The 26,250-nt window shown below is 39.2% G+C and overlaps 1 protein-coding gene across 1 annotated transcript in view; it reads left to right on the top strand.

Annotated features, from left to right (window-relative positions):
• The first annotated feature begins 3,002 nt into the window (after nt 1-3,002).
• The window catches only part of Phlpp1 (PH domain and leucine rich repeat protein phosphatase 1), a 214,663-nt gene continuing 191,415 nt past the window's right edge, over nt 3,003-26,250 (top strand). Inside the window, exon 1 of the mRNA XM_026404647.2 lies at nt 3,003-4,595. Coding sequence (XP_026260432.2) covers nt 3,056-4,595 — 1,540 coding nt within the window. The 5' untranslated portion in view covers nt 3,003-3,055. The remainder of the gene's footprint in view (nt 4,596-26,250) is intronic.

The raw sequence follows: 26,250 nt of genomic DNA, 5'->3' as shown, positions 1-26,250 counted from the left end.
ATGTGTTTACTTTTCTTTGTGCTGAGATACTTTTAACAATGTTTATTAACTCACTCACCATCAATTTGGTAAGATGTATCCTGACACCAAGTTCCTATCTGCCACAAGTATAAGATGTCTCCCCAGCTTTTCCCCAACTCCACTATTTTGGATACTAAATTTTCTGAGCAATGCTTTTCTTTAACCCCCCCCCCCCCTTTGGAGAATATGTTTTGGTTATAAATACCTTGAAAGAATAAATAAAATTCTTAAGGGATTAAAAAGGCAGAGCCATGGTGACTGTATAAACCCAACTGACAGGAATCAGAAGTAGATTAAATAACCAACTATAATTTCTTAGAGAGGATGCTAATGGACATTGGGCCAATGGTGACTGAATTTTTGATTAGAAGAAACTTACCTAGGGCTTGTTACATTAGGTGAAGAAATATAACTTTAGAAAGAGACATATGCGGGGCTGGGGATGTGGCTCAAGGGGTAGCGCGCTCACCTGGCATGCGTGCGACCCGGGTTTGATCCTCAGCACCACATACCAACAAAAATGTTGTGTCCGCCGAGAACTAAAAAATAAATATTAAAAATTCTCTCTCACTCTCTCTTAAAAAAAAAAAGAGACATATGGGAGTTAATATATACTTCTTTTTATATTTTTTAGTTGCCAATGGATTTTTTGTTTGTTTATAAGTGGTGCTGAGGATTCAACCCAGAGCCTCACACATGCCAGGCAAGTGCTCTACCACTGAGCTACAACCCTAGTCCTACATTTCTTTATATATATATATATATATATATATATATACACTTTATATATATATAAAGTATACAGCAAATATTACAATGGTTTTGTAGGAGATCAACTAAGGAACTATTGAATATAAAGAGGTGCAAAAATTCCATTTTAGTACTGAAGTTTAACATGTGCTTTGTTTTTAATCTTATTAAAGGATGCCTAAATTAAAATACCATTCTTTCCACTTCTACAACTGATAGTGTTAGGGGCTGGCCTACATATAAATTAGTGCAGTTTAAATTTATGCTGCATTACCTCTTTTCTTTAGAGATTTACTTCCACAGGTACTCATTTTCTTTTATCTCAGTATATTTCATTCAAAGTTAGGCCTATGTTCTCTAACTTCCCTGTTTTCTTTCTTTCCAAAGTGCTTTCTTTCGTACTTTCCCCCATGTACTCTGTCTCATTTATTAAATGTTGTTTTAATTTATAAACTCTATGAAGGCATGAACAATGTTTAATTATTCAATTGTTGTAACAGTGATGGGAACATATTTCTATTAAATAAATTTTTATGTTAAAATAATTGACTTTAACATTATTTGTCATGTAGGAGCTTATAATCTTCCCAATTAAAAAAATGTTATTGTTGATGTAAGTTACATGGAATAAAAATTAGTTTCATGAGGCCAAGGGGTAAGACTTTCAAAGAAAAATACAGGAAATCATTTTTGAGAATTTCAAGAATCATTGAAAAATGTTTATTTTTTGTCCTGCAGCTCTCTCCATTCCTTTGTGTGGATAATTTAAATACAATTTTCCTTGCTACAGCTCCAGCTGATATCTCTTTCTCTTCTCAAACTCAAGTTTAATAATCTTATTGAAGTTAAGGCAGGACCTGTATGGTATAGGTCGTTATAACTATTGAAAAGTCTCACATATGAAAATCCAGATTTATACAGTATTCTCAGGCAGAGTGGTAATTCAATTTAAAAGACTTACTAAATTATTTTAAATAGCAAACTGCCCTAATCTAGCCGACAATATCAGTAGATCAAACAATAACAAAAACACTCCCCACCCAGACCACAACTAAACATTGTAGCAGTAGAAAATAATATTTTCCCTCCTTGAATGCTGAAAGAAAAAAAAAAAAAAGGTAAGACATTAAGAGAAAGCATACAAGAACAGCCCATCCCGAATCCAACTACGTCTCTGTTCCAACGTTCCTTCCACTTTCTACTGTTTTCTGTGTCACTAAATTACTCCAAACTTCGAGATCCGTGGGAAACGAGAGCACATTCCTTTGCCATTTTTCCCCTAAAAAGAGAAGGAGAAGACGGCTCAGGGTTGAGCGACTGCCACCAAGCATCTTCAATAACGGTCTAAGAATTTCCAGACCCTCCCTGTCTTCCCGGCACTGAGAAAGTGCTGAAGAAGTAGGCTGGGCCCACCCTGCGGGCCTGTGGTCTCCAGGGGCAGGGGGTGGGTATCGGTACCCCACAACCCGCCCAGGGGAGGACCAATGGCTTTCGTACGGTTAGGGGCCCTGAAAGTCCTGGCTCCCAACGAGCGGGGAAAATAAGTCACCCGGCGAGTAGTGAGCGAGTGAGATCCAAGTGAACGTTCCTGGCACAGAGTTCTACAGCAGAGGGCACATACCCGCTGGCCCAGGCGGACTGAGGGCCCCGAGGAGGGGCAGAGCCCAAGGACCGCTGGGGCTTGTAGTTCGCCGAGTTTCCCTCCCGCATGCAGGACCCCAGTGAGAACACAACTCCCGAGGTGCACCGCGCGCCCCTCAGCGCTGTCCGCTCCGAGCCTGCCCAGGAACCTCCCGGGAAAGCTCCGCCCCGCCCTCGCACGCACGCCTCACGTTTGTTTACCCTGAAGCCCCGCCTCCCCGCCATCCCTGTTGCTCCCAGGAATGCCGTCATGCTAGCGATGCATATTCATGAGGTCCGCGCGGAGCCCCCGCCCTTCCCGCCTCTAGCCTTCCCGCTCCCAGCGCTTGATTAATATTCAATGAGCCGGGCTCCGCGGCTGGCTCGAGGGGGAGCGGGCGGGGCCTGGCGCTAGGGAGCCCGCGACCCGGGCGGGGAGGGCGCGTGTGGGGGGGCGGTGGTGGCGAGGCGGGAGCGCGGGATGGAACACCGAGACACCGACGGAATGCTCCGAATTGCCACATAATCCCTTGGAACGGCGGCGCCGAACGCCATTGGCTTCTCCCTGGTCGGCGCGCCGCCGCCGTCTCCCACCTTCGCCTCACCTCCTCCCTTTCTGTCCGCTGCCTCCGGAGCTGGGGGGGAAACGCGAAGCCCCACTGCAATGGAGCCCGCCGCCGCGGCGCAGCGACTCCCCGACACTAGCAGGGAGGACCGAGCGGCGGCAGCGGCGGCGGCGGCGGCGGCTCTGGCGGCGGCGGCGGCCGGGGGTGGCCGGAGCCCGGAGCCCGTGTTGACCCCGGCGATTGCGAGCGGGATCGGCGGCGGCGGCGGCGCGCGGGAAGAGGCCCCCGGCGAGGCGCAGCCGGGGCCGCTGCCCGGTAGGGCGGGAGGCACGGCCCGCAGGAGGCGGCGCGGGGCGCCCCAACCCACCGCTGGTGGGGCTACCCCGGGGCCCGGGGCCGGCAGCGGCGCCAACTCCCTACTGCTGAGGAGAGGGCGGCTGAAGAGGAATCTGTCCGCGGCCGCCGCCGCCTCGTCGTCCTCGTCGTCGTCCTCGTCGTCTTCGTCCTCGGCCGCTGCCGCCTCGCACTCCCCCGGCGCCGCCGGCCTCCCCGCCTCCTGCTCGGCCTCGGCGTCGCTGTGTACCCGGAGCCTGGACAGGAAGACGCTGCTCCTGAAACACCGGCAGATGCTGCAGCTGCAGCCGTCGGATCGGGACTGGGTGAGGCACCAGCTCCAGCGGGGCTGCGTGCACGTCTTCGATCGCCACATGGCCTCGACTTACCTGCGCCCGGTGCTCTGCACACTGGACACCACGGCCGGCGAGGTGGCCGCCCGCCTGCTGCAGCTGGGCCACAAAGGCGGCGGCGTGGTGAAGGTGTTGGGCCAGGGGCCGGTACCGGCAGTCACCCCGGCCCGCGCCGAGCCGCCTCTGGATGCCGGGTCCCGGCTGGCGCCCCCTGAGCCGCGGGACCTGGAGCCTCCGCCCGCGAGGAGCGCGCCCGGTGCCGTCGGGGGCCCTCAGCGCGCGCCTCCCGCCGATCTGCCGCTGCCCCCCGGCGGCCCGGGCGGCTGGATCCGGTGCCCCTCGCGTGCCAGCCCTGCGCCTTCGGACTCCAGCCCCGGAGAGCTGTGTGGCCCGCGGCGTCTAGACGGCGGGACCCCGGGCCCGGCCTCCGACACGGAGAGCTTCAGCCTGAGCCCCAGCGCCGAGAGCGTGTCCGACCGGCTGGACCCATACAGCAGCGGCGGCGGCTCCTCGTCGTCGGAGGAGCTGGAGGCCGACCCCGCGCCCGCCCCGACGGTGGCCACTGGCCAGCCTCGCCGTCCCGGCCGCCCCGCGCATCCCCGGCAGCCCTCCCCGTCAGCTTCCCCCCCGCGGCCGCAGCAGAAAGCCCCGAGGGGTGTCGACGTCCTGGGAGGGGCGGCCCGCGAGGGGTCTCAGGAGGAGGCGGCGGCCGCGGCCCCGAGCGGCCCCCCCGCGACCCCCAGGAGAAGTGGGGTGACCGCCGAGAAGGCACCTTCGCCGCCCACCCTGTATGTGCAGCTCCACGGAGAGACCACCCGGCGCCTGGAGGCGGACGAGAAGCCTTTGCAGATTCAAAATGACTACCTCTTCCAACTGGGATTTGGGGAGCTGTGGAGGGTGCAGGAGGAAGGCATGGACTCGGAGGTTGGCTGTCTCATTCGCTTCTATGCAGGTAAGGAGATCACCTGTGTGTGGACCTGTGGCTCACACCCTGGCAGGGACGAGAAATGATTCAGATCGCCCAGCCCCAGAGTAAACGCGCGTCTTGGTGCGCCTTTGTCTGGTGTGTCTTTATAGCTTTCACGCAGTCTGTGTAGTTCTAAGTTGGGCCATCTTTAAGTCTGCGAGTTTTAGTAGATCTCAGGGCCTGAGATTGGAAAGCAAGTTGGAGGTGGTGGCCCAGTCCCCGGGAAGTTTACAGGAAACAGACTCCTGAAAGAGGCAGCAGCACGTTTAACACTCAAGTGCTTACTTCAGGCCTCTGGCTTGTTGGGTTTCAGGCAACTCTCACGTGGACATTACACCAACCGAGGGGAATGACCAGTAGAAGTGCTCCGGAGCACCTTCCCTACATTTGACTGTCCGCCTGTTACCTTTCATAGACTGTTAAGTACAGCCCTATGCCCCCGTGAGCTCATTCCTTGCCAACTGATGCCCTTGTGTGTTTCACCCTCTGCCAAGCTTATTTCCCCGTGGAGTCCTTGCTGGCCACTTGACAGATGTGATCCTCGTTTTTAGTGATATTTTCTCCCAGCACTTTTTGTTTTTTTAAAGCTTTTTTTTCAATTTCCATTACAAGTTTGACTCCTGGAAAAAAAAATCAAAAATTTTTTTGCCTGTTTCTTCCAGCCCTTATATATTGCAGTAGAACTTGAAATAAGGTTTGCAATAAGAATTGAAATGGTTACTGTATCTTCACATCTGATCTGAAATCCTTCTCAGTCTTTTTTCAGTACCAGATCAAATTCTTTACAAAGAGTAACTAATGTAGTGTTTCTCTTTTGGCTAAAGACTTGACTGGTATTAAATTAGGAAGCTGTAGATCCTGGTTATTGTATTTGACTTTTATAAGTTGTTTGCATCATTTTTCTCCTCTGGTTTGAAGAATTGAGTTCTTAGTCATAAGAAATTTTATTTAAAGTTCACATTGCAGAATTAAATCAGGGGAATTAATTTTTTTTGCCAACTTGAGGTTTTAGGTGAAGGTGGAAAAGTAATTATACAATCAACTCTGTTAATCTGTAGTTATTTTTTCAAATTTAATGTGTTTTGGTCCAACTTGTGTCCTAGTGGCAGTTTTTCTAGTTTGAATGAAGAAATCTTTACTCCCACATTGAAGTCTGGGTGACTGATAAGCATGTCTCTGATGAGTTTGTTCTTGTGAGTTTCATTGAAGTTTTTCTGAAATTCTTAAGTGAATTTCTCATGAATCTTTGCTGTATAAAGAAAACCAGATCTTGGTAGCTTTTGCAGTGTGACATGTCTTTTAAAGTTTTTGGCCCAGAAAAATAGGAGGTTTTATTATGTGGGAGTAATGACTATATTTTTTTTCTCCTATTGCTCATATAATTTGGAAAATACTATTTTTCAAAAGCATTAAATAGTAATCACACTTGAAAGGACAATATTTTAACATGTCCTTAAATTAAATGATACTGAGGGAAGTAGATATAAAGTAAAGCATTTAAAATAAGCAATGTTTGAACATCTTTATATGGAAGAAACTATGATTGTATGTGTTGTCTATGGGAAAATTTATGGGTGTCACAGTTACAAAATTTAAATTTTGATTCTCTTTTCAATTGAGTGTCTAAAATATTCTAAGTGGATGATAAGCAATTTTTTTTTCCTAACTCAACGTAAAAATGACAAGTCTTTCTAGCTAAATCTTAAATTTCTGGCATGGTTATTTTAATTTTGTGAAAAGTTGTAATTGCTACTTTATCCTGAACTTATTGCTTCATTTCTGTATGCACAGCATGAATACACACATATCTCTTTGTATGTGTTCATAATGATAACTAATAAAGTGGAGATTCCACACACATATAGTATGTATGCTGCTTTTGAATATGAAACTAGTGTACAGGTGTTCTAGAAGGAAGATGCCTGATTGTTAAAAAGATGTCTGATTGCTTATTTGAAACCTAAGGGAATATACCAAACATCTCAGCGCTGATACTCATTTGCTAAAGAACAAAACTTAGTATATGGTGAATTCACTTGAACTTTTGCAGGGAAGTTTATTGACAAACAAAAGGGCCTTGATCTCTTACCGGAACATTGTCAGGATTTAGCATATAGTGAAGGTTTGCACCAAGATGAAGAGATTCCTAGAAATTATCTCTGTGCTCCAGTAGAATATAGGACATTGCAGAAAGAGAATGTTACATTTTGGTAGTTAATTTTTTCTCTTAGAAAAAAGAAAATTAATGTTTGCTTTAGATGACATCCTTTAAGAGAGTGTTGGAAAATTCTGTACCTTATTTGTTTTTTATAATTCTTTATATAATTATTCATAAGTTACTGCATGTCTTTTTGTTTATGCATAGGTGGAGTTAAGACTAGCTATAAAGTTGCCTTTGAGGCCTTTTAAATATATTCTTTAAAAAATTTTTTTTTGTACTTGTAGATGGACAGAATGCCTTTATTTTATTTGTTTATTTTTATGTGGTGCTGAGAATGAACCCAGTGCCTCATACATGCTAGGTAGGTGCTTTGCCACTGAGTTGCAGCCCAAGCCCCTGAATATATATTCTTATATGTAAATTGAATTTATTGTTTACTTTCTATCTGGTTTATCCAATCTGTTACTTTAAGAAGCTCTTGTCTAGAAGAAAACTTTGTTTCTCCTGAGGGTCACCTTTCATTTAAATTTTAATATTTATAACCCAATTCAGATTGTTCTTTTAAAGATTTTGAAAGACACTTATGGTTGCTTTGACTACTTAAATATGTATTTGGGTAGAGTAAAATGAAAGTCTTTAATGAAGTTGAAGGTAGATAAAAGGTACCATCTAATTACAGAGTTGATAATGAAAAGTTATTTTGAAGATTGATATTGCACCAATAACATAGCCATTCTCTTATCTGTTTTAAATATGAGCAAATTTGAATAGCTTTATCTGAGTTTACTTTCATATGCTAATTATGCTCAAATTTAATCTCCTTTTAAAATCAGACAACTTAAATTTTACTTGAAAGAGCAATTTTAGATTAAAACAATTAAAAACTTAGGTTGTCTGACATAAGTTATGGACTCCTAAGCAAGAATGTGTTTTAGACTCCCTGTGGAGTCTGTGTCATTGAGCAAGGGTGTATGAAATTATATTTTTTGACTCTTTTTCTACCACCTTTTAGATCTAGTAATATAGCTATTTCATTTCAAATTTAATAATGAGAAAGGATGTTGACAGAAAGAAGAGCACACAAATTGTACTTAGTGAAAAAGATATATTTGTGTGTGATTCTTTGAGATTGTTTGAAAGACAATCTCCTTACCCTCTCATATTTCTTCTCTTTTTTCTCTCTGGGAGAGGGAGTCCTTAACATGGTTCCTACATGGAAACCAAGAAGGTGTAGTTCAGCATGAGGCTGTAATATTGACAAGCAGGTTCTTATTACTATAATTACAGCAGTATTGAATATCGTGGTTTGAACATGTGTCACCAGTATGTGCTTGAACAGTGCTTTTAAGTGCAAAAGGTTTTTTTTTTAATGTATTTTAAAATTTATACTTCATTTGTTGTTTTTGATATAAAGTACATGCTCTTTTTCTTGGTAAGTGGTTTGAGACTATCTGTAATACGTTGGATTTTATTATCTTCAAAAATCTTAAAGGACTTTCACATAAATTATCTCATTTTCCCTTTAAAAAACATTATTAGGGAGGAGTTGGTGCCAGTCCTCTCTTGAGATGGAGAAACTGATGCACAGAGATAAAATTTGACTCTTGCTTGCAGTTTTTCAATCCTTGGCAGAGCTGAGAATAGAGAGAGCTAGGATACTCTATTTTGCAATTCATATCACTTTCCATGAATCGAAGTGGAATTTCATTTGCACTTGAATTTTTTCACTTGGTTAAAAGCATCTAGAAACTATGCTGTGTTTGCTGGTAATGAAGTGATATAATTCTCTAGTCCTGAATGATATTCATTGTAAAATGTGGACAATTCTATTTTTGTCACTCTGCCTTTAAAAACATGAAGAACCACGAATGGCAAATAAAGTAGACAATACAGAAAGTACTAAAGTATTCTCAACATTCTGTTTGCAAATAGTGATACTTACATTTAAGTCAAAATGACATAAAGTTTACATGATGATTCTTGATTCTCTTATTCAAACATGTCTAATTTGTTAATATTGTAAATCTCCATTAGGAAGTAGGGAATTAGCACTTTACCTAAAGAGAGGATAATTTTTGAGAGGGGATTGTGATTAATTTAGTTCCTTTAAAACAGATTTTAAAGTACTGAAAATAGTCCATCATTTAAAATTTTAACTGTCTTTTATTTTAAAATAGAATTATCTGTACTTTAGTCATGAATAGTGCTTTATTGGTATTGCTATGCTGTTATACCATTTTTATAATTAATATTATATAGTTATTTAGTTATTCCTAAAATGGTATGTCTTTTGTACTTGTTAAAATTACCATAGAGTGAGGAGAATAGGTGTAAATGCGTTTGAGAGGAGAGAGGCGTAAATGAGTTTGTATAAAATTTCAGTGTTGAGGGTTGTATCTTTTTCTTGCTCTAAGATTGTCACTTTGGGGCTTAGGATGTAGCTCAGTGGGAGAGCACATACTTAGCATGTGTGAAGTCCTGAGTTGTATTCCCAGTACACAAAAAAGAATAAGACTGTCAGGTCTGCAACCTTCAGTGATTGGTTTTCCAGAGTTTTGTTGAATATGTGTTTGTTTCTTATTTTCAGAAGTCTGAATTTACCTTTTGATTTATTAACATTGTATATGATCCAGGCTTATGGTGATACTTGGCATTTTTTTTTAACATTTGTTGAATTTGTGGAATTTTGTTCAAGCAGCTGGTAGTGTATGATTCTTCAGTGTGGCATCCTATTTGGTCCCCAGGGTTGTGTTAAACATATATACACAGAAGTGTTTCTCCTATGGCAGAAGATTTTAGACGTGCCACATTCTATTAATATCTTCTTTTTTACACCAATGAACTCTGGACTTTGAGAGAGCAGTTCTTAAAGTTTTTTTTTTAAGAGTTAATAGCCCCCCCCCCCCCTTTCAAAGGCATCTCTTACCTCAACTTTGAGATGAATTTAATGAGACATCTGTCAAATGAGGCATCTTAGATTTAATGATTTTGTTGTGTGCCAGGGTTTAACATGGTTCAATCTGCTGGACAGGAGAGGGGTTTAATTGTACTGTGAAAGTTGAGAGATCCTGCAGCCTATTCAATAGAAAAACTATTCCTTTAAAGACACCTGACATTTTGAAAAGGAGAAAGAGATGTTATCAAAATGTCTGAAACAGACTGAGAAAATAAAGCCTTTTTTTTTCCCCTTTAAAATCCCACCTTCTAAAACCCACTCCACCCCTTTAATCACATGCATCTGGTGGAGTAGGGGTGATGAGGGGTTTTGAATCTTGGCCTAATGTCACTGTGCTTCTAGGACAAACCTTTTTTTATACTTACCTTTGGCCTTCTAAACGATTGTATAATTTTTAAAAAAAGAGTTGGCCATGTGGATTTATAACATAGGCTGTATGACTTACTATGTTTGAATTTGTGTGAAACTTAAGTTCTAGGATTTAGAAAATTTCATTAAATTGAAACTCAAGGATCTGGAAAGAATTGTCTTTAATGATGATATTTTGGTTAAGAACATTAGGATATTTGGTTAACTGTGAAATAACAGTTTTTCTTTCAAATTGTATGATATTGTTCTTTTTTAAAAATAATATTTATTTTTCAGTTGTAGTTGGACACAATATCTTTATTTATTTATTTTTATGTGGTGCTGAGGACTGAACCCAGGGCCTCACACGTGCTAGGCGAAGCACCCTACTGCTGAGCCACAACCCCAGCCCTGATACTGTTCTTTTTATCAAAGATAACAACAGTTACTGTTTAGTGAAGCATTATTATACTTTAATTTTAGAGGTGGAATGGTTTTGTTGTATCATGAGTTGGCCTGGTGTACCTTTCAGTACGTTAAATGAAACAAAGCATAACTATCCCATAATGCCACATTTGTGCTATAATTATTTTTCCCCCATTGTATTTTTTTTTTTAGAGAGAGAGAGAGAGTGAGAGAGGAGAGAGAGAGAGAGAGAATTTTTAATATTTATTTTTTTAGTTCTCGGTGGACACAACATCTTTGTTGGTATGTGGTGCTGAGGATCGAACCCAGGCCGCACGCATGCCAGGCGAGCGCGCTACCGCTTGAGCCACATCCCCAGCCCCCCCATTGTATTTTTTATGTTTGAGATTGTTTTTATATGTTATAAAATACACTTAATGATAGAATAAAGTGTCTTGTTGAAGTATCAATCTAGTGGACTCTGCATGTGTAATCTAGATGTTATGTTGGAAACTGGGTGAAATGTTTTATTTGTATGTTGTACAAATGAGTTTGCAAATAGTAAATAAAAACAAACAAGAAATATTGAGAATTTTTGGCATATACTTTCCCAAGTGAAGCTTGCCTAAGAGTAAATTAGTCTCATTTCTGGTTTTGTGAAAGCATTCAGCTGAAGATTGAATAAAATTTGAAATAATTTAGTTTTGGACCATCTCTTTTTAATATTTATTTTTTAGTTGTAGGTGGACATAATATCTTTATTTCATTTTTATGTGGTGTTGAGGTTTGAACCCAGTGCCTCATGTGTGCTAGGCAAGCGCTCTACCCCTGAGCCACTCCCCAGCCCCTTGGACCATTTTAATATGAGTCAAATCTATTTAGAATTCTGAAGTTTGAGATAATTTGAATTATATTTTTCTTTAGTTCTTTTCTGCATTCTTTTCAAGCAGGTAGGGATTTGTATTTGTTGCTATCATTTCTTATGACTCATATATCTGATGAAGAGCTGTTGGAGAATGAATCTTTTCATATACCTGCCTCAGTTAATAATTTGTTTGAACATTTGGGCTTTCTTTTCAAATACCAGGCATGTTTTTAGATATAGCAAAAAAAGTATGATTTGTACTCGTTTTCAATGAATATTAATAATTATCTGTATTTTCCATTTAATTCATTCCTGAAACATGGTCCTAAGATTGAAATTTTATACACAGAACCAGTTTTTGACTTACTAGATTATGAGAAATGTATTCCTAAGGAATTCTTTCTTTATTACCTTCCATGTGCTTTGAGAGCTTGTCAGGTTGGTACCTTAATGTTGAAGATATATCTTGTGGGTCTTGAGTTTGGCTGATGCTCTGTGTGCGTGTGTGTGTGTGTGTTTTGAGTGAAAGTAACTATAGTTTTAAAAAACAGAACTTTGGGGGAAAATTTGTACTCTTTTATCTCACAGTCTGATTGAAAGAAAATGTACTGTGTTTTTAAAAAACTAATTGGAAGCCCAGTGCTATGGCATATGCCTGTAATCCCAGCCACTTGTGAGGCTGAGGCAGGAGACAGTCACAAGTTCAATATCAGCCTCAGCAATTTAGTGAGGCCCTAAGTAGCTTAGTGAGACCCTGTCTTAAAATAAAAACAAAAGGGCTGGGGATATGGCTTAGTAGTTAAACACCCCTTCCTTCAATTCCCCATATCAAACCCAAACAAAAAACCCCTGCCAGACTCCTCAAAAACAGATTGGAGAATTGGGAGATGACTGTGGACATTCTTTATATATATATGTATGCATGCTTAGTTGTAGATGGATACAATACTTTTATTTTATTTGTTTATTTTTATGTGGTGCTGGGGATTGAACCCAGTGTCTCACGCTGTTCTACCACAGAGCCACACCCCCAGCCCCTTGGACATTCTTTTTAACCTGTCCTGGGCTTTTGTTTCCTCATCTGTAAAAATGATGGGATTTGATTAGAACCAATCTCTAATAATCTTTTCCAGCTCTCAACATTGTGAGGCTACATTTAGAGAGCCTATTGTTTAGAAGGGTTTTGAATGTCTATTTTAAATTCTGTAAGACCTGAACTTGTCCCTCTCCTGTCTTTTATTTTATGGGAAGGGAACAGGTTCAGACCACAGCCTGAGATTCACAACCCAAGGATGCCTCCTTATTAATAGAGATTGGGGAATAAAGAGGGAATAGTGCTTGGTCCACCCTATCCTTGTCAGCCTTACTCCCCAAAGTACAATTCAACATGCTAGAAATGAATTTAAAGAAATACAGATGGGGTTGTGGATGTAACTCAGTGGCAGAGTCTTACCTAGTAGTGTGTGCAAGGCTCTAGGTTCAATCCCAGTACTACAAAACAAAAAACAAAAAACAAGCAAACAAACAAAAAAACTCTTTAAATTCAGATAAAATCCTTAAAATTGACTTATAAAGTAAGGTATCTTTTTTATCCAGGGCACAAAGTTTACTGAAGCAACTGTTTTAGAGAGATCCAAAAGTGTGGAATTTGCTGGTTTAATTAGCTTTAATTCATGGTAAGCAGTGGTCCTCTTACTGTGCCTGGAATCAGTAGGGAAGAAAACACTTAAAGAAAATGAAATTTTTGCACTGTTTTCATTAGATTACAGAATTCCACAGAGTCAAGTTAGTCCAATATCTTTTTTTTTTTTTTTTTTTTTTAAATAGATGAAGAAACCTGTAGAGGTTAAGTGTGGTCCAGAATCATTCATCATATCAGTCTCAGAATTAAGAATACGGATTTTCAGGGCTGGGGATGTGGCTCAAGCGGTGGCGCGCTCGCCTGGCATGCGTGCGGCCCGGGTTCGATCCTCAGCACCACATACCAACAAAGATGTTGTGTCCGCCGATAACTAAAAAATAAACATTAAAAAAAAAAAAAAAAGAATACGGATTTTCAGTCTGTCTAGTGTTCTTTTTTCCACATTGTGAACTAGAAAACTTATTGTTTTAAATATTTATTATTCAAAATGAAAATTAGAAAAATCTTGTGCTCTGTGCATTTATTTAGTTTGGTGATTTCTTTATTACTTCAAGGTTTTCTAGTTTTTTTCTTTCTAATCAGTGAGAGATTTTGTATTACTTTGATAGAATTTAAGGGGACAGCTTCTAATGGAACATCTGGATACTTTTATTGCACAGAGGAAAACTAGATTTCATCAGTGATGTTACCCTTTGGGCGATTTATGATAAAACTTTTTAAGACACGGTTGGCCAAGAAAAGATACTGTGCTAGAATATCAATGTTGATTCATCCAGTACTTTGAAGTTGAAATTGTTAGAAGAATGGAAATATTGGAAAGAGGAATCATTAAATTAATTGAGAGAAAAATTTAAGAATAGATTTTAAGAACAAATTCCCATCCCAAACATACATGCATTAAATAGACACATTATATTTTTTAAAGAGATGTCATCTCACAACTAATTGTATGTAGCATATTATTCTAGTATATATACATATACAGTACTGCCTTCATGTGACAGAAAATCGAAACAACTAGTTCAGTATTCTTTTGGCTTTTGTTGTGTGCTGATTTTGTAAGTCTGTATTATGAAATCTGTCATTGCTTTGAATTCTCTTTTTAGAGAGAGATAAAAAGAAATGTCCTGCTCCTGTAAGCAGAAAGACAGTTTGTGAATCTTGGGAACAAGTTTCTAGATACTTAAATTTCCTGTAACATCTATTTATTTCCATTTTAATTTAATCATGTACCTTAAGCAAAAGTTTTAGCCTGTCATATAGAAGTTAATTTACTTAGTCAACTAATTCCCCAGAGATTATTGTTCATTTTTAATTTGAGGAAAGGAACTTTTAAAGTGCATAAGTACAAAAGGGTAAAATTACATTGCATCTGGCATAGAAAAATATGTACTCCAGATGCTGAAGCATAGGAGAAATTTATCTTGATTATCTCTCTGAGGTGGTATGCCTGGTGTACAGCTGACATTTAAGTTAACAGGGACTCTCCTGCATAAGCACTGCTATAATAGGCAGACTCATTTACTTCCTTGCACACACACTTGTATGTTCACACATGTTCTCCACTGGGAGTTGAGGTAGGCAGTAACAGGAGGTGGTAGTTGTATTTATGGATGAAGAGTACTGGTAGCATAAATGAAATGGTCTTGGGAAAAAAAATCTCTCAAAAAATTTGTGTTTCTTAATTTTGTTCAACTTTTTCTCATGCATTTATTGGTAATTTAACATACTGAGAATCGCCTGTTCACATATCCCTTGCCCACCATTTTTTTTTTTCTTTTTTCTCCCTGATTTATAGATCTCTTTAGAGGCACATTAGGGAAATTAGTTTGGTTTTCTAAGTCCTTAATGTTTTCTTTATGTGTTCATTTTTACATCAGCCTTTGCCTTTAGGTTTTCAGAGTCTCTTTACTAAGGCCTTCTTTTCCTCAAGATTTAAATAAATTATACAGTATTTTATTGGGGTATTTTGTAGGTTTATCTTAAATGCTTTAAATTTTAGTCTGTTTTGAGTAAGATGGGAAGTAGTAAATTAAATTGTCCTGACATTTTTTTATTAGGTAATTGTGTTCTTTTTTCACTGATTTAAAATGCTACTTTTCCTCAGAATTTCTCTATATTTTTTTTAACTGATAGAGGAATAAAATTCTGTTGTTTAATATAATATGATTACTATGATATGAAATAGTATAGGTTTAGTAGCTCTTTTGCATTTGTTGAGGAAAAATGAGAGGGAAGACCCTTAGCTGATTTACCACTACATTTTTCTTTTTTACAGTACAAAAGATTGAACCCAGGGCCTTGCTGAGTTACATCTCCAGTCTTTTATTTAAAATTTTGTTTTGATAAAGTGTCTTACTAAATTGCCCAGGCTGGCCTTGAACTTGCCAATGCTTCTGCCCTAGCTTTCTGAGTAGTTGGGATTATGGGTATAGATCACTACACCCAACTCTGTATTTCTTTTTACTCTCCAGTTTCCTTTGACATAATTTTTCCAGAGTTGCCATGACTTTTGGGCTGGCAACTCATGAATGTATTATGATGCTCTTTTCTTGTGGATTCTTTATCATTTCAAAGTGACTAAGATGCAGCTGGAATATATATAAACTACTGCTTAGATAAAGTTTTGTTTTCTTTTTTTTTAAATTTTTTTATTCGTTTTAATTAGTTACACATGACAGTACAATGACCTTGACATATCATACATTTGAATCAGATGGGATATAATTTCTCATTTTTCTGAGTGTACAGGTTGCAGAATCACATTGGTCATGCAGTCTTGTATATACACATAGCAATAATATTATCTGTTTCATTTTGCTGTCCTTGCTTTCCCCCTATCCCCTCCCCTCCCCTCCCATCACTTCTCTCAGTTTCCTTACTTCACATATTAGAAGTGTTTTTTTTTTTTTTGGCAGTGGGGGGAGGGTGGTACCCAGGGGCTCTTAACCACTGAGCCACATTCCCAGCCCTTTTTATTTATTTTTTAAAATTTTGAGACAGGGTCTCACTAAGTTGCTGAGGCTGGCTTTGAACTTGCAGTTACAAGTGTATTTTTTTTTTTTAATTGTAGATGGACACATACCTTTATTTATTTAATTTTTTAAAAGATTTTTTAAATATGGATACAATATATTTATTTTTATTTGGTGCTGAGGATCGAACATAGTGCCTCGTGCATGCTAGGCAAGTGGTCTACCACTGAGCCACAACCCCCGCTCTAGAAGTGTATTTTTAAAAAGCATGATTCCCATTTTCCAAATTTTGAACTCTGAATAATTAATTTTTCATTAGGCAGCAATCTTAGCTGCTTATTTATACTGAAGAACTTCCTTTTTTTCCCCTTCTGGAGAAATTCTGGGACTGCCCTGAATGTCACTATGAAACATATATTGTTTATCTTTTCAATTTAGAAGAAGAAAAGTTGGGTGACATACCCATTGAAATCTGCAGACTTTACTGGTGGTGCATTGAGGCTTTCTTTGGTTGATCTGGGAAAAGAGGTTCAGTAAATCATGAAATGATGATTTTTTTTTTTTTTTTTTTTTTTGGCAGTTTGGGGGATGGAACCCAGGGCCTTAAGCATGCTAGGCAAGCACTCTACAACTTAACTACATCCTAACCTTTTTAAGTATTGTTTGTAGACAAGGTTATGGCTGAATTGTCCAGACTGGCCTTGAAGTTGCTATCCTTTTGTCTCAGCCTTCCAAGTAACTGGGATTATAGGATTATAGGTGTGTACCATTGAGCCTTACTGATAATTCTTGATTACAAGAATATAATTTGAACTGATTTGAGTCAATAGAACATTGTGATACTGGGACTACTGTCTCTCTCCCCCCCCACTCCCACTCCAGGTCCTGGGATTGAACCCAGGGCCTTGTACATACTAGGCAAGTGTTCTACCACTGAACTACACCCCCACCTCCCTGGGACCACTGTTCTAATATTACCTATGGTGCTGTTAAGACATAAACTCCCAGTAAAGATGAAGTCGTTTTTAGTGCAGGTGAGTAAAGGGTAAAGTCAATTTAGGGGATATCAGATGTAGAAAATTGAAATTGCAATTTCTGCCACCTTTGGAAAAGCAGCTTCTTGTGGTTTAGTGACCGAATCTTGGTTATAAAGTGACCAAGACACAAATTGTATTATGGATTTTGTGGCTTGTAAGATTCAATTTGGTGGCAAACCGGGCTTTTAGTTGTATTGCTGAGGTTCCAAATCATCTTTGATTAGAATTTAGATTTAATATTTTAATACTTAAAGGGAAAATCTCTTGACTCATTCCTGTAAGATACTAAATGAAATACAACTATGGTTGCTAAACTTATTTAGGTGTTTGTAACACTTCTTTCTTCCACAATGACTAACCAGAGACCATGTTTTTTTTTTTTTTCTCCTAATTTCAACAAGTGCAAAAGAATTAAACTGCATAGTTGTATCCTGCTATATAATGTTTAAGAAAATGTGTAGTATTTTGTTATTTATGAACCCTATGTGCTAAACACTTAAGTGCTTTATAAATATTGACTAATTTAATCCCCAGTACAATCTTATGAAATAGATCTTATCTCCCCTGTGTCCGAGCATTTTGGTAACTTGTCTGGATTTGTACAGTGAGCAAGGTGGAAGCAGAATTTAAGTCAGTTATCTGATGCCAGAGTTAACTGATGAGTGTCCTCCTCTGATTTGCATAATATAGAAAATTTACCCCAAATACACTTCTGTGGTCCCATTACCATTTGGGAAGTATAGACTTTGAATTTATTAGGATTCTGACTTGATTTTATAGACAGACGTAATTCTTTCCTGCTGCACAGGGTGTTGAGAGGATCAAATGAGATAATGGAGTGAAGGTATCTAGGACTACAGTAACAGTTATAGACTAAGTCCTGGTCACTTTGGGATGAATGGTGTCACTTTTTCTTAGAGTAAAAAGCACTAATCAAGAAACTGGAGATCTATGTTTGACTGTGGGTTTCTTTACTTGATGTGAGACCTATATAAAACCCTTAACCTCCCTCAGCCCATTTATTAGAGAAAAAAGATGATTTAAAAAAGACTATCTGAAAGAACTTTGAGGTTCAGATTTGATGATATATGTGAAAGTGCTTTGTAAATTCTGAGATGTTACATAAATTTAATATGGTTTTATTATTTTTAGCAGTAGTAAATGGCCACAGATGTAATTAGAGTTAATTAGGGCTCCTTAAGGAAGATGGGATACACTTTGGTTGAGCACTGATGCTCAGTAATGTGGAAGACTGCTCATTCATTCATTCCTATCCGTATCTACTCTGTCAATTGTGCTTTTGATTCAAAGGTAACTACTATGAATGGTCTAGACTCCTTTGAAATATTTGTAGATTTGAGGGCTTATTTTTGGAAACAAACAAGCTAACATTTACAGGAAAGTGTAAAAATGTTCTAATGGAGGTGTAGTATTCACAGGTTTCTGTAATGGCAGAAAAGGAGAAAGACTGCAAACTCCACTGGGTGCATCCCCAGATGGACTGTTGCCTTAATTCTGGGATCCTAAATTGTTTTTGGAGAAACTGGAGTTTTGGTTCAAGGTCCAGTCAGACTGAGTTTAGGCTAATCCATTCTAGTTTAATTTTTGAAATTTACAAAGTACACTTAGGTATCTAGTTCTTTTTATCTGCTTTTGAATCATTTTGGGCTCCATTTGGTATCATAGTTTGTGAGTATCTGAGTTCTGGGTTAAGTATTTATTTTGCTTTTTTGTAAAGAAAATGCACACATACACATGTTGAAGTTGCATTGAAGCCTGAAAGTGGGCCTGTAGTATACTGAAAGACATTCACTTGTTTCCTTTTTAAATAAAGCCTGTGGCATTTGTTTTTCTGTGGATTTATGGGAAATACTGTGTTTATCTTCTGAAGGCAGGTTCTTTTTTTGTGGGGGCGAGTACTAGAGATTGAACTCAGGGGCACTCAACCACTGAGCCATATCCCCAGCCGTATTTTGTATTGCATTTAGAGACAGGGTCTCACTGAATTGCTTAGCACCTCCCTTTTGCTGAGGCTGGCTTTTGAACTTGTGATCCTCCTACCTCAGCCTCTTCAACTGCTGGGCTTAGAGGCATGTGCCACTGTGCCCTACTGAAGGCAGGTTCTTTAGTTTAGTGTCATATATAGACCATATTGATGTAAAATTTGAAAGATGATGAATTTTGGTGATGACCTGGGGGTATTTTAAAAAAAATCCTGAACATCTGTCTAGATTTGGAACCATCATGAATGTAGGTTTTTTTTTTTTTTTTTTTTAATCTCTTGTGTTGTCTAGGAAGAAAAACAACTCTTTTAAGTGTTTGTGTAAGCAGAAAACAATTTATTAGCTCTTTTATCCATGGCTATAAAACCTGTGCTACACACATAGCAAGTTATGTCTTTACTAATGAGTTATGATGAATTATTTTTGTCTAAGGTAGATGGCAAATGGCTCTGTGAAATATTGGCTTATGTAATAACATGCATGACAACCCTGGAAAAGAGCTTCATTTAGCTTTTTATCTTAGTTTTTAAATTATGGCAAATAACAAAATAATCAGGTCCTCTCTGAATGAAAGAAGTCATATTTCTAATTTAAACTAATCAACATTCAGGCTAATTACCTGCCAGTGTGTATTTTCCACCATCCTTAGTACCTTTTTGCCCTCCGTGTATATTTTTACAGAGACTTCAGTTAACTCATTAGAGCAATATCAGTATCTGACAAGCTGATTTTCATGGGGGATATTCAAGCAAGTGTTAGCAGCAATGTAATCTTAAGGAAAATAGTTACTGGCCCTTGTGACTACTAAGCAGAAGATCATACCTTGTTCTGTAACCAGGATGGACTTAGTGTTTACTAAAAGTCTAAAGACATGATGACAAACATTCTGTAAACATATATCTTGGAACTGCTGAAGTGGATAAGGTCATTCTAAAGATACTACACAAAAGACCATTTCTGAGAGTAGGGATTGTCTTGTAGTTAGTGTAGTCAGAATGCTTGTTTTAGGTCCTGAATCAGCTTATAGTTGCTAATGGAGAATTGGGAGTTGTCATTGCTTCTTCTGTTGACATGCATAATACCTTTTCTCCAATTAAAACACAGAACAAAATGGTTGGCAGTCATCTTGTTTCTAAGAAACAGACCCATTAACCTGGCTGGCACCCACATCTAGATAACACTGATGAATAAAGGGTAATAGTAGTGGTCATTTAAATTATATTTATAAGCACATTTATACTTCTATCTCAGATATGCCTCCATTATCTGTTAGAAATGCTTATATAATTGGAATAGACTAAACTAGAATTATCTGTAGATAGTTACTAAGTCAGAATCTGATGAATGCCAGTAGTTGAAGTATATTGTGCTGGAGTATAGCTTTACCAGGAGTTCTTGGTGTGTTTTGTGTGTGTGTGTGTGTTTGCGCACACGCACACATGCTGGAAATTGAACCTTGGGCCTTACACATGCTAGTCAAGTGCTCCACCACTGAGCTACATCCCTTTGGTGTGAAATGGGTGATAACCTATGGGTATCACAGAGAGGGCTTAGAATTTTAGCACCAGAAGGGACCAAAGGGCATCTTTTCTTTCCTAGCATGGAAACCTGTGCTTAGTAAGTTCCTGGTGATGGTTATCTGGCCTTGTTTGTTGCTGCTTGCTAGGCACTTTTATTCCAGGACAGCATTGTGTGAGCCTTGCTCCTTGATAAGTGATGTATGGACTTGCATCCTTGGCTTCTCTTGGGAGCCTCTTAGAAATGCAGAATTTGAGGTCCCAACTAAGACTTACTTGAATGTCAGTTTTAACAAGATCCCTAGGTGTTTCACTCAGCACTATACAGTTTCAGAAGTGCTTGTGCTGAATCAATTGGGAGTGGGAGAGATTTTCAATCGGAGAAGGGAAATTTATGTGGTTCAGGGGAGACTCTGAAGGCCTAAGAGAGCAGTGGGAGGGAGAAAAGGAGACTGATACTATCCTGATACTTGGTAGCTAATTGGCTGTTTTGGTGATAGAAGCTCAAAGATGAAAGTTTGTGGTTTGGGTAATGGAAGGATTTTGAGTCAGTTTAATTATTATAGTAGGAAGCAAAAGATATGCAGGGGATATCACTAATTAATTCAGTAAACCTTGAGTACAAGTACTACACAGTTAGGAGTTGGTGTCATAGTGAGTAAAGGTTTGTCTCCTGCTCTTGCTGTTTACAGATTTAACCTGGAAGACAAATTTGCTGAGATATGAGTTTGAAATGGTAACACAGGTTGAGCTGACTGCAGCCATTGGTTTAGCTGGTAAATGATGACACTCACCACCTGGCTTCCAAATCTCACTGAAGCTTTGTGAGCTGTATACTGGTTACTGTATGTGTGCTAACTTTCTGGAAGGTGATGTAAACATTATTGATTAACTTAATTTTCTTATAAGAGCCATTTTTTTCATATACAAAATAGATGCTAATGATGACTATGGAGCAGAAGTGAAGAGGTCTAAAGAGCATTTAATTCATAATGTTCTGAGGATGTATGTCTTTTGAATGTTGATGCTTTTCTACCTAGTGGTGAAAAGATTTACATAAACAATTAGAGTAAAACTGAGATACCTAAATGGATATTTACATAGTGCCAAGGTAACCCAGAAGGTAGACAAATAAACCCCATGTAAGTGGAAATGCCCTGGATTGTTTCCTTGGAAGGATTCCCTGAGTAAATGGGCCACTAGCATGCATGAAGTAGGCATGTCAGGCACTAAAATATGAATGAAAGGGCATGAAGTGGATAAGGAATGGTGAGTAGCTTGTAGTGGTAAAGTGTTAGCTCTTTCCATTTTAAATGTCATCACCTGAGACTAAGGGAGGTTGGGGGTCACATGATAAAAGGCCTCACATTCTAAGTAAGGAATTCATAGGCAGTAAAGTGGGGAGTGACATGATTAGATTTGTGTTCTAGGGTGTTCCTTGGCAGCCACCTGGAAGATGGTTTGGAGAGGAAGTTACTAGAGAGGTGGAGGCTGCCTTAGCAGGGCCTTTAAATAATGTCTGTTGGATTCCTTTGTGCCAAAGTTTTCTATTAGGAGCTGGAGATCCAGTGAAAAGAAGGTATGCTGCCCTTGCCTCAAGGAGTTCAGCATAGTAGGGGAGAAGGAAGAATGGCTACACAGTGTGCTACTTTTGAGGTATGTACTGTGCAATTGTTGGGAAATAATCACTTCTGCTGCTGTTGAGGGTATGACAGAGATGATCTGGGAGATTAGAAAGAACAACCATGAATAGGAGAGGATGAGATAGGACAACCTTGGGAGGACACTGGGGCTATCTAGGAGTTCCATGAGGAATGTCTGCATGAGGTCAGTGCAGATGAAGCACCATGGACATAGGAGAATTGTCAGGTCTTAGTGGATTACTTTGTGTATGTGTGTGTGTGTATAAATAGTTTAGGATTAAAAAATTTATTCCAGAACTGATTTGAGTATGTCTTCCATGTTGAGAACCAGAGATACAGTGTGAACAAGTCTGATCGGGTTTTGTCCATCAGGATAATTTGGTGGTTTCTAGTGTGTGTGGCTGAAATTCCATTAATCAATGCATACAATACAGGAATAGTAATTGGCTTTAAGGTGCGAGGGAGAGATGTTGAGTTAGAATTTGAATGTGTTAAGTTTCAGGTATCTGAAGGACATCTAGATATATCTAAAGAGCTGGGGGATGTCTATATTCAGGTAGTAATTTGAAGCTTTAGGATTGAATTAAATTGCAAGGTAGAGTGAGCATAAGTCTGGGGAAGCAACTCTGAGGAATGATTTTACGTTTTAATTTTTCTGTAGTACTAGAGGTTGAACCCAGTGGTGCTCTACTACTGAGCTACATTCCCAGTCCTTTTTATTTTTTGTTTTGAGACAGGCTGGCCTTGAACTTGTGATTTTCCTGCCTTGGTCTCTTAAGTTGCTGGGATTACAGGCATGTGCCCTTGCACCTGGCTGGGATACCTTCATTTTAAAAGTGGTGGTAGATTATGATCAGTGAAAGCATTCAGACGCAAAAGAGACCTACATATTCTATGATTATGTTTATATGAAGATCAGTTAACAGGGAAAACTAATTTTTGATGGTGGATCGTAATGTTGGTTACCTTTCAGAGTGGCATTGGAGGGAAAGGGCATGAGGAGCTATCAGGTCGTAATATTGTTCTTTGTATTCATCTAAGGTGTACCTCAGTGCAAGAAGGGAAGGGTCCTAAAGGAAAAAAACTGGAATATATTTTCTATCCTGAGGGTTAAAGATGATGGAGAATGGGAAGGAAAAATAATCAAAGTCTTGAAAGAAATCAAATTTCATGTATATCCATGGAGTTAGAACTCAGTGGAGAGGGCCATCTGTTTCTCTGATGCTGTTTTGGAAAGAGGAGTAAAGATAAAGATTCTTTTAAGAGTTCAGAGAGCTGAGCCTCAGTTGTCTTTAGTTTTCTTAGTGAATTAGAAGGTAAGGATATTCATTGTACTATGCTTTTTCTTGAGCTAGTCAACTGTCTCAGCCTTGTTTTGTACCCATCTGTTGGGAATTCTTAATTCAGATTTCAACCCATGCTGAATTTTCTTGAGGACAGTCCTTTCTTAGGCCATTCTAATACACCCTATTTCACTGCAGAGTTGGGATAACTGATTGCCAAACATTTCTAAATGTTCTGCAGTGCCTGCATTGGGCAGGTTTGTTTTTGTGGTTCCTCATTCTAATCTTTAAGGATGTGTGGGTCAGGAGGGGTAAATGGGGGAGACAGGATAGTCAAAAGCCTTCAGGGAAGTTGCAGCTAGTTTTAAATGACAAAGCTGGGACTGTGCCTGCTATCATATTCTATTTTCTTTCTGTTGATGAAATCACTTGTGGATAACTTCTGAGATCTGATTTTTTTTTTTTAATGATTTGTTGATTATATTTGCAGAGATAAGAACTGGTTCTAAAGAGAACATTTTCCATTTCTAGATTATCAAAGTGACTTAGAGCTTAAATCTGTTCATAAAGACATGGTAAAATTTAAATTTAGATAGATATAAACCAAATAGTATAGAGGACAATTATTGTAAATAGCAAATAGCTGTTATGAAACCATGCTAAATCTACCATTTCCCTCTTGTTAATTGTAGTAAGTATTGAATTTCTGTTTAGTGTTCATTACTGCTCTAGATACTGAGGTTTCAAATTGTGGTTATTGAAACAAATAAAAACCAGTGTTATTTTGTTGTTTTTAAGAATGTCATTGCTCAAATATTTACTAAAATCCCTGGATCATCTATTTTATATTCTAATTGCAAAGTAGGTTTCTGTAAATTCTTAATAAAGATTTGAGGACTAGGGTGGAAACTCATTTGGGAAAGAACAATAATTGCTAACTCTTAATATGAAACATGATGAATTCCCAAAACAGAAATAATGGCTAATGGTGTGGGGGTGGGAGGTGGGGGAGCGGGGTGGGGTGGGATGGGAGGCCCTTGAGTATTCCACCAGGTCTTAGTGGGATGGCTGGAGAGTTTTGTTGTTTATTTGATTAGAACTTTATGTTTTCTAGGCCAGCAATTATTGGCACAAAGTTTTGTTTGTGTTCAAAAGTCACTGATCAGTGGTAAACAAACTTTTTTTTTTTTTGGGTATGAGGTACTGTCTTTTTTTCCTAATCTACTCAGTCTGTTTAAACAGTTGTGGATTGCTTACCTCCCAAGGTGGAACAAGGTGCTTTGAAGGTTGAGGGAAAAGATGAGTCAGCCAGGTCCTCTGCTTTTTCAGAAGATTAAGCCAAATTGTACAAGGACACAAATATCATAAAACAGAGCAAATACAATGAGAAGTGTCCCTCTTTCTTTTCCTAACAAAACTTTCTTGACTTTGTGCCTACTATGTGCCAGTCTTTCATCAGGTAGATATGGTCCCTGCTCTCATGACTTCACAGTAAGGAGGAAACTTAGTAGATACATACGTAATCATTTAATTGTAATTGTGATTTATGCCAATAGGGGAAAATATAGTATACGTGTGAATCCTTGTGTTAAGCTGAGGTTTGAAGAGGCTTGCTATTTTGGCTAAATGGAAATACTCCAGATAGTGGAACAAACAGTATGTGTGAGGGCCTTGAGGTAGGGGAACCCCCAAGTGGAAGGACCAGTGAGAGTGTAGTGTAGTGAGGGAGACTGAAAGTATCAAGAAATCCTAAATCCACAGCATGGGTGTGTGATCTGGGGCACACCTTCAGAGTATTTTGTTCATCATACCTTAAATCAAATGCAAAATTGGTAGATAGGCATTCTCCCTTGTGTCTGACTTCAAAGGCCTTAGAGACCACAGCTTTGGAATTGATTTTAAGAATAATAAGAAACCATTCCATTGTGTTTTTGAATTCTTTAGGTTTGTCTTATTCAAGGACAGGTGCCATGACTATCATTTTATAACTTACTTTTATCTTATCAGTAGGAGGAATAAAGGGAGGATAAAAATAACCATGTCTTTTCTACATTTGCTAAATTCAGTAGACAATAAGGATAGCCACTTTTCTCCTTCTGTGCATATGACTTTTTTTCGTAGGGGTCCCTAGCTACCTAATTCCTTATTTGATTAAACTGACTCTTTGTTGAGATTTAAATCATACTCCCAAATTTCAAAGGGCCATGGTCTGAGCAGAAAGGCATTTTACTGGTTTCATGTTAATTATTACAGGATACTCTATTTTACATTGTTTCTGCCCCATCTCAAAACTCCCTTTCTTTGGAAAGAAAAGTCTGTGCCTCTCATTGAATGAGTATGCAGACATTCCCTGTTGTGCACTCCAGCTTCCCCTAGCTCACCCCAGCAATATTAAGCTATGCTCAACAGCAAGCATGTTTGATCGAGGAAATTAAAAAACACTAATTCAGGGGCTGGGGATGTGGCTCAAGCGGTAGCGCGCTTGCCTGGCATGCGTGCGGCCCGGGTTCGATCGATCCTCAGCACCACATACCAACAAACATGTTGTGTCCGCCGAAAACTAAAAAATAAATATTAAAATTCTCTCTCTCTCTCTCTCTCTCTCTCTCTCTCTCTCTCTCTCTCTCTCTCCTCTCTCACTCTCTCTTAAAAAAAAAAACAAAAAAAAAAACACTAATTCAGTGTGTTCTCTTGGAATATTAGCAACCAACTTCCATTTTAATGAAGTTGGAACACAACATTACAATTTTTATGTCCTAATAGGGGGGCATTAAATGATATTGTACCTTCTTAGGATTTTTTCCT

This window comes from Urocitellus parryii, chromosome 13 (assembly GCF_045843805.1).
Source record: "Urocitellus parryii isolate mUroPar1 chromosome 13, mUroPar1.hap1, whole genome shotgun sequence".
NCBI classification, from domain to species: domain Eukaryota; kingdom Metazoa; phylum Chordata; class Mammalia; order Rodentia; family Sciuridae; genus Urocitellus; species Urocitellus parryii.
Note: the sequence above shows the minus strand (reverse complement) of the source record. Positions and strands in the feature narration are given on the sequence as shown.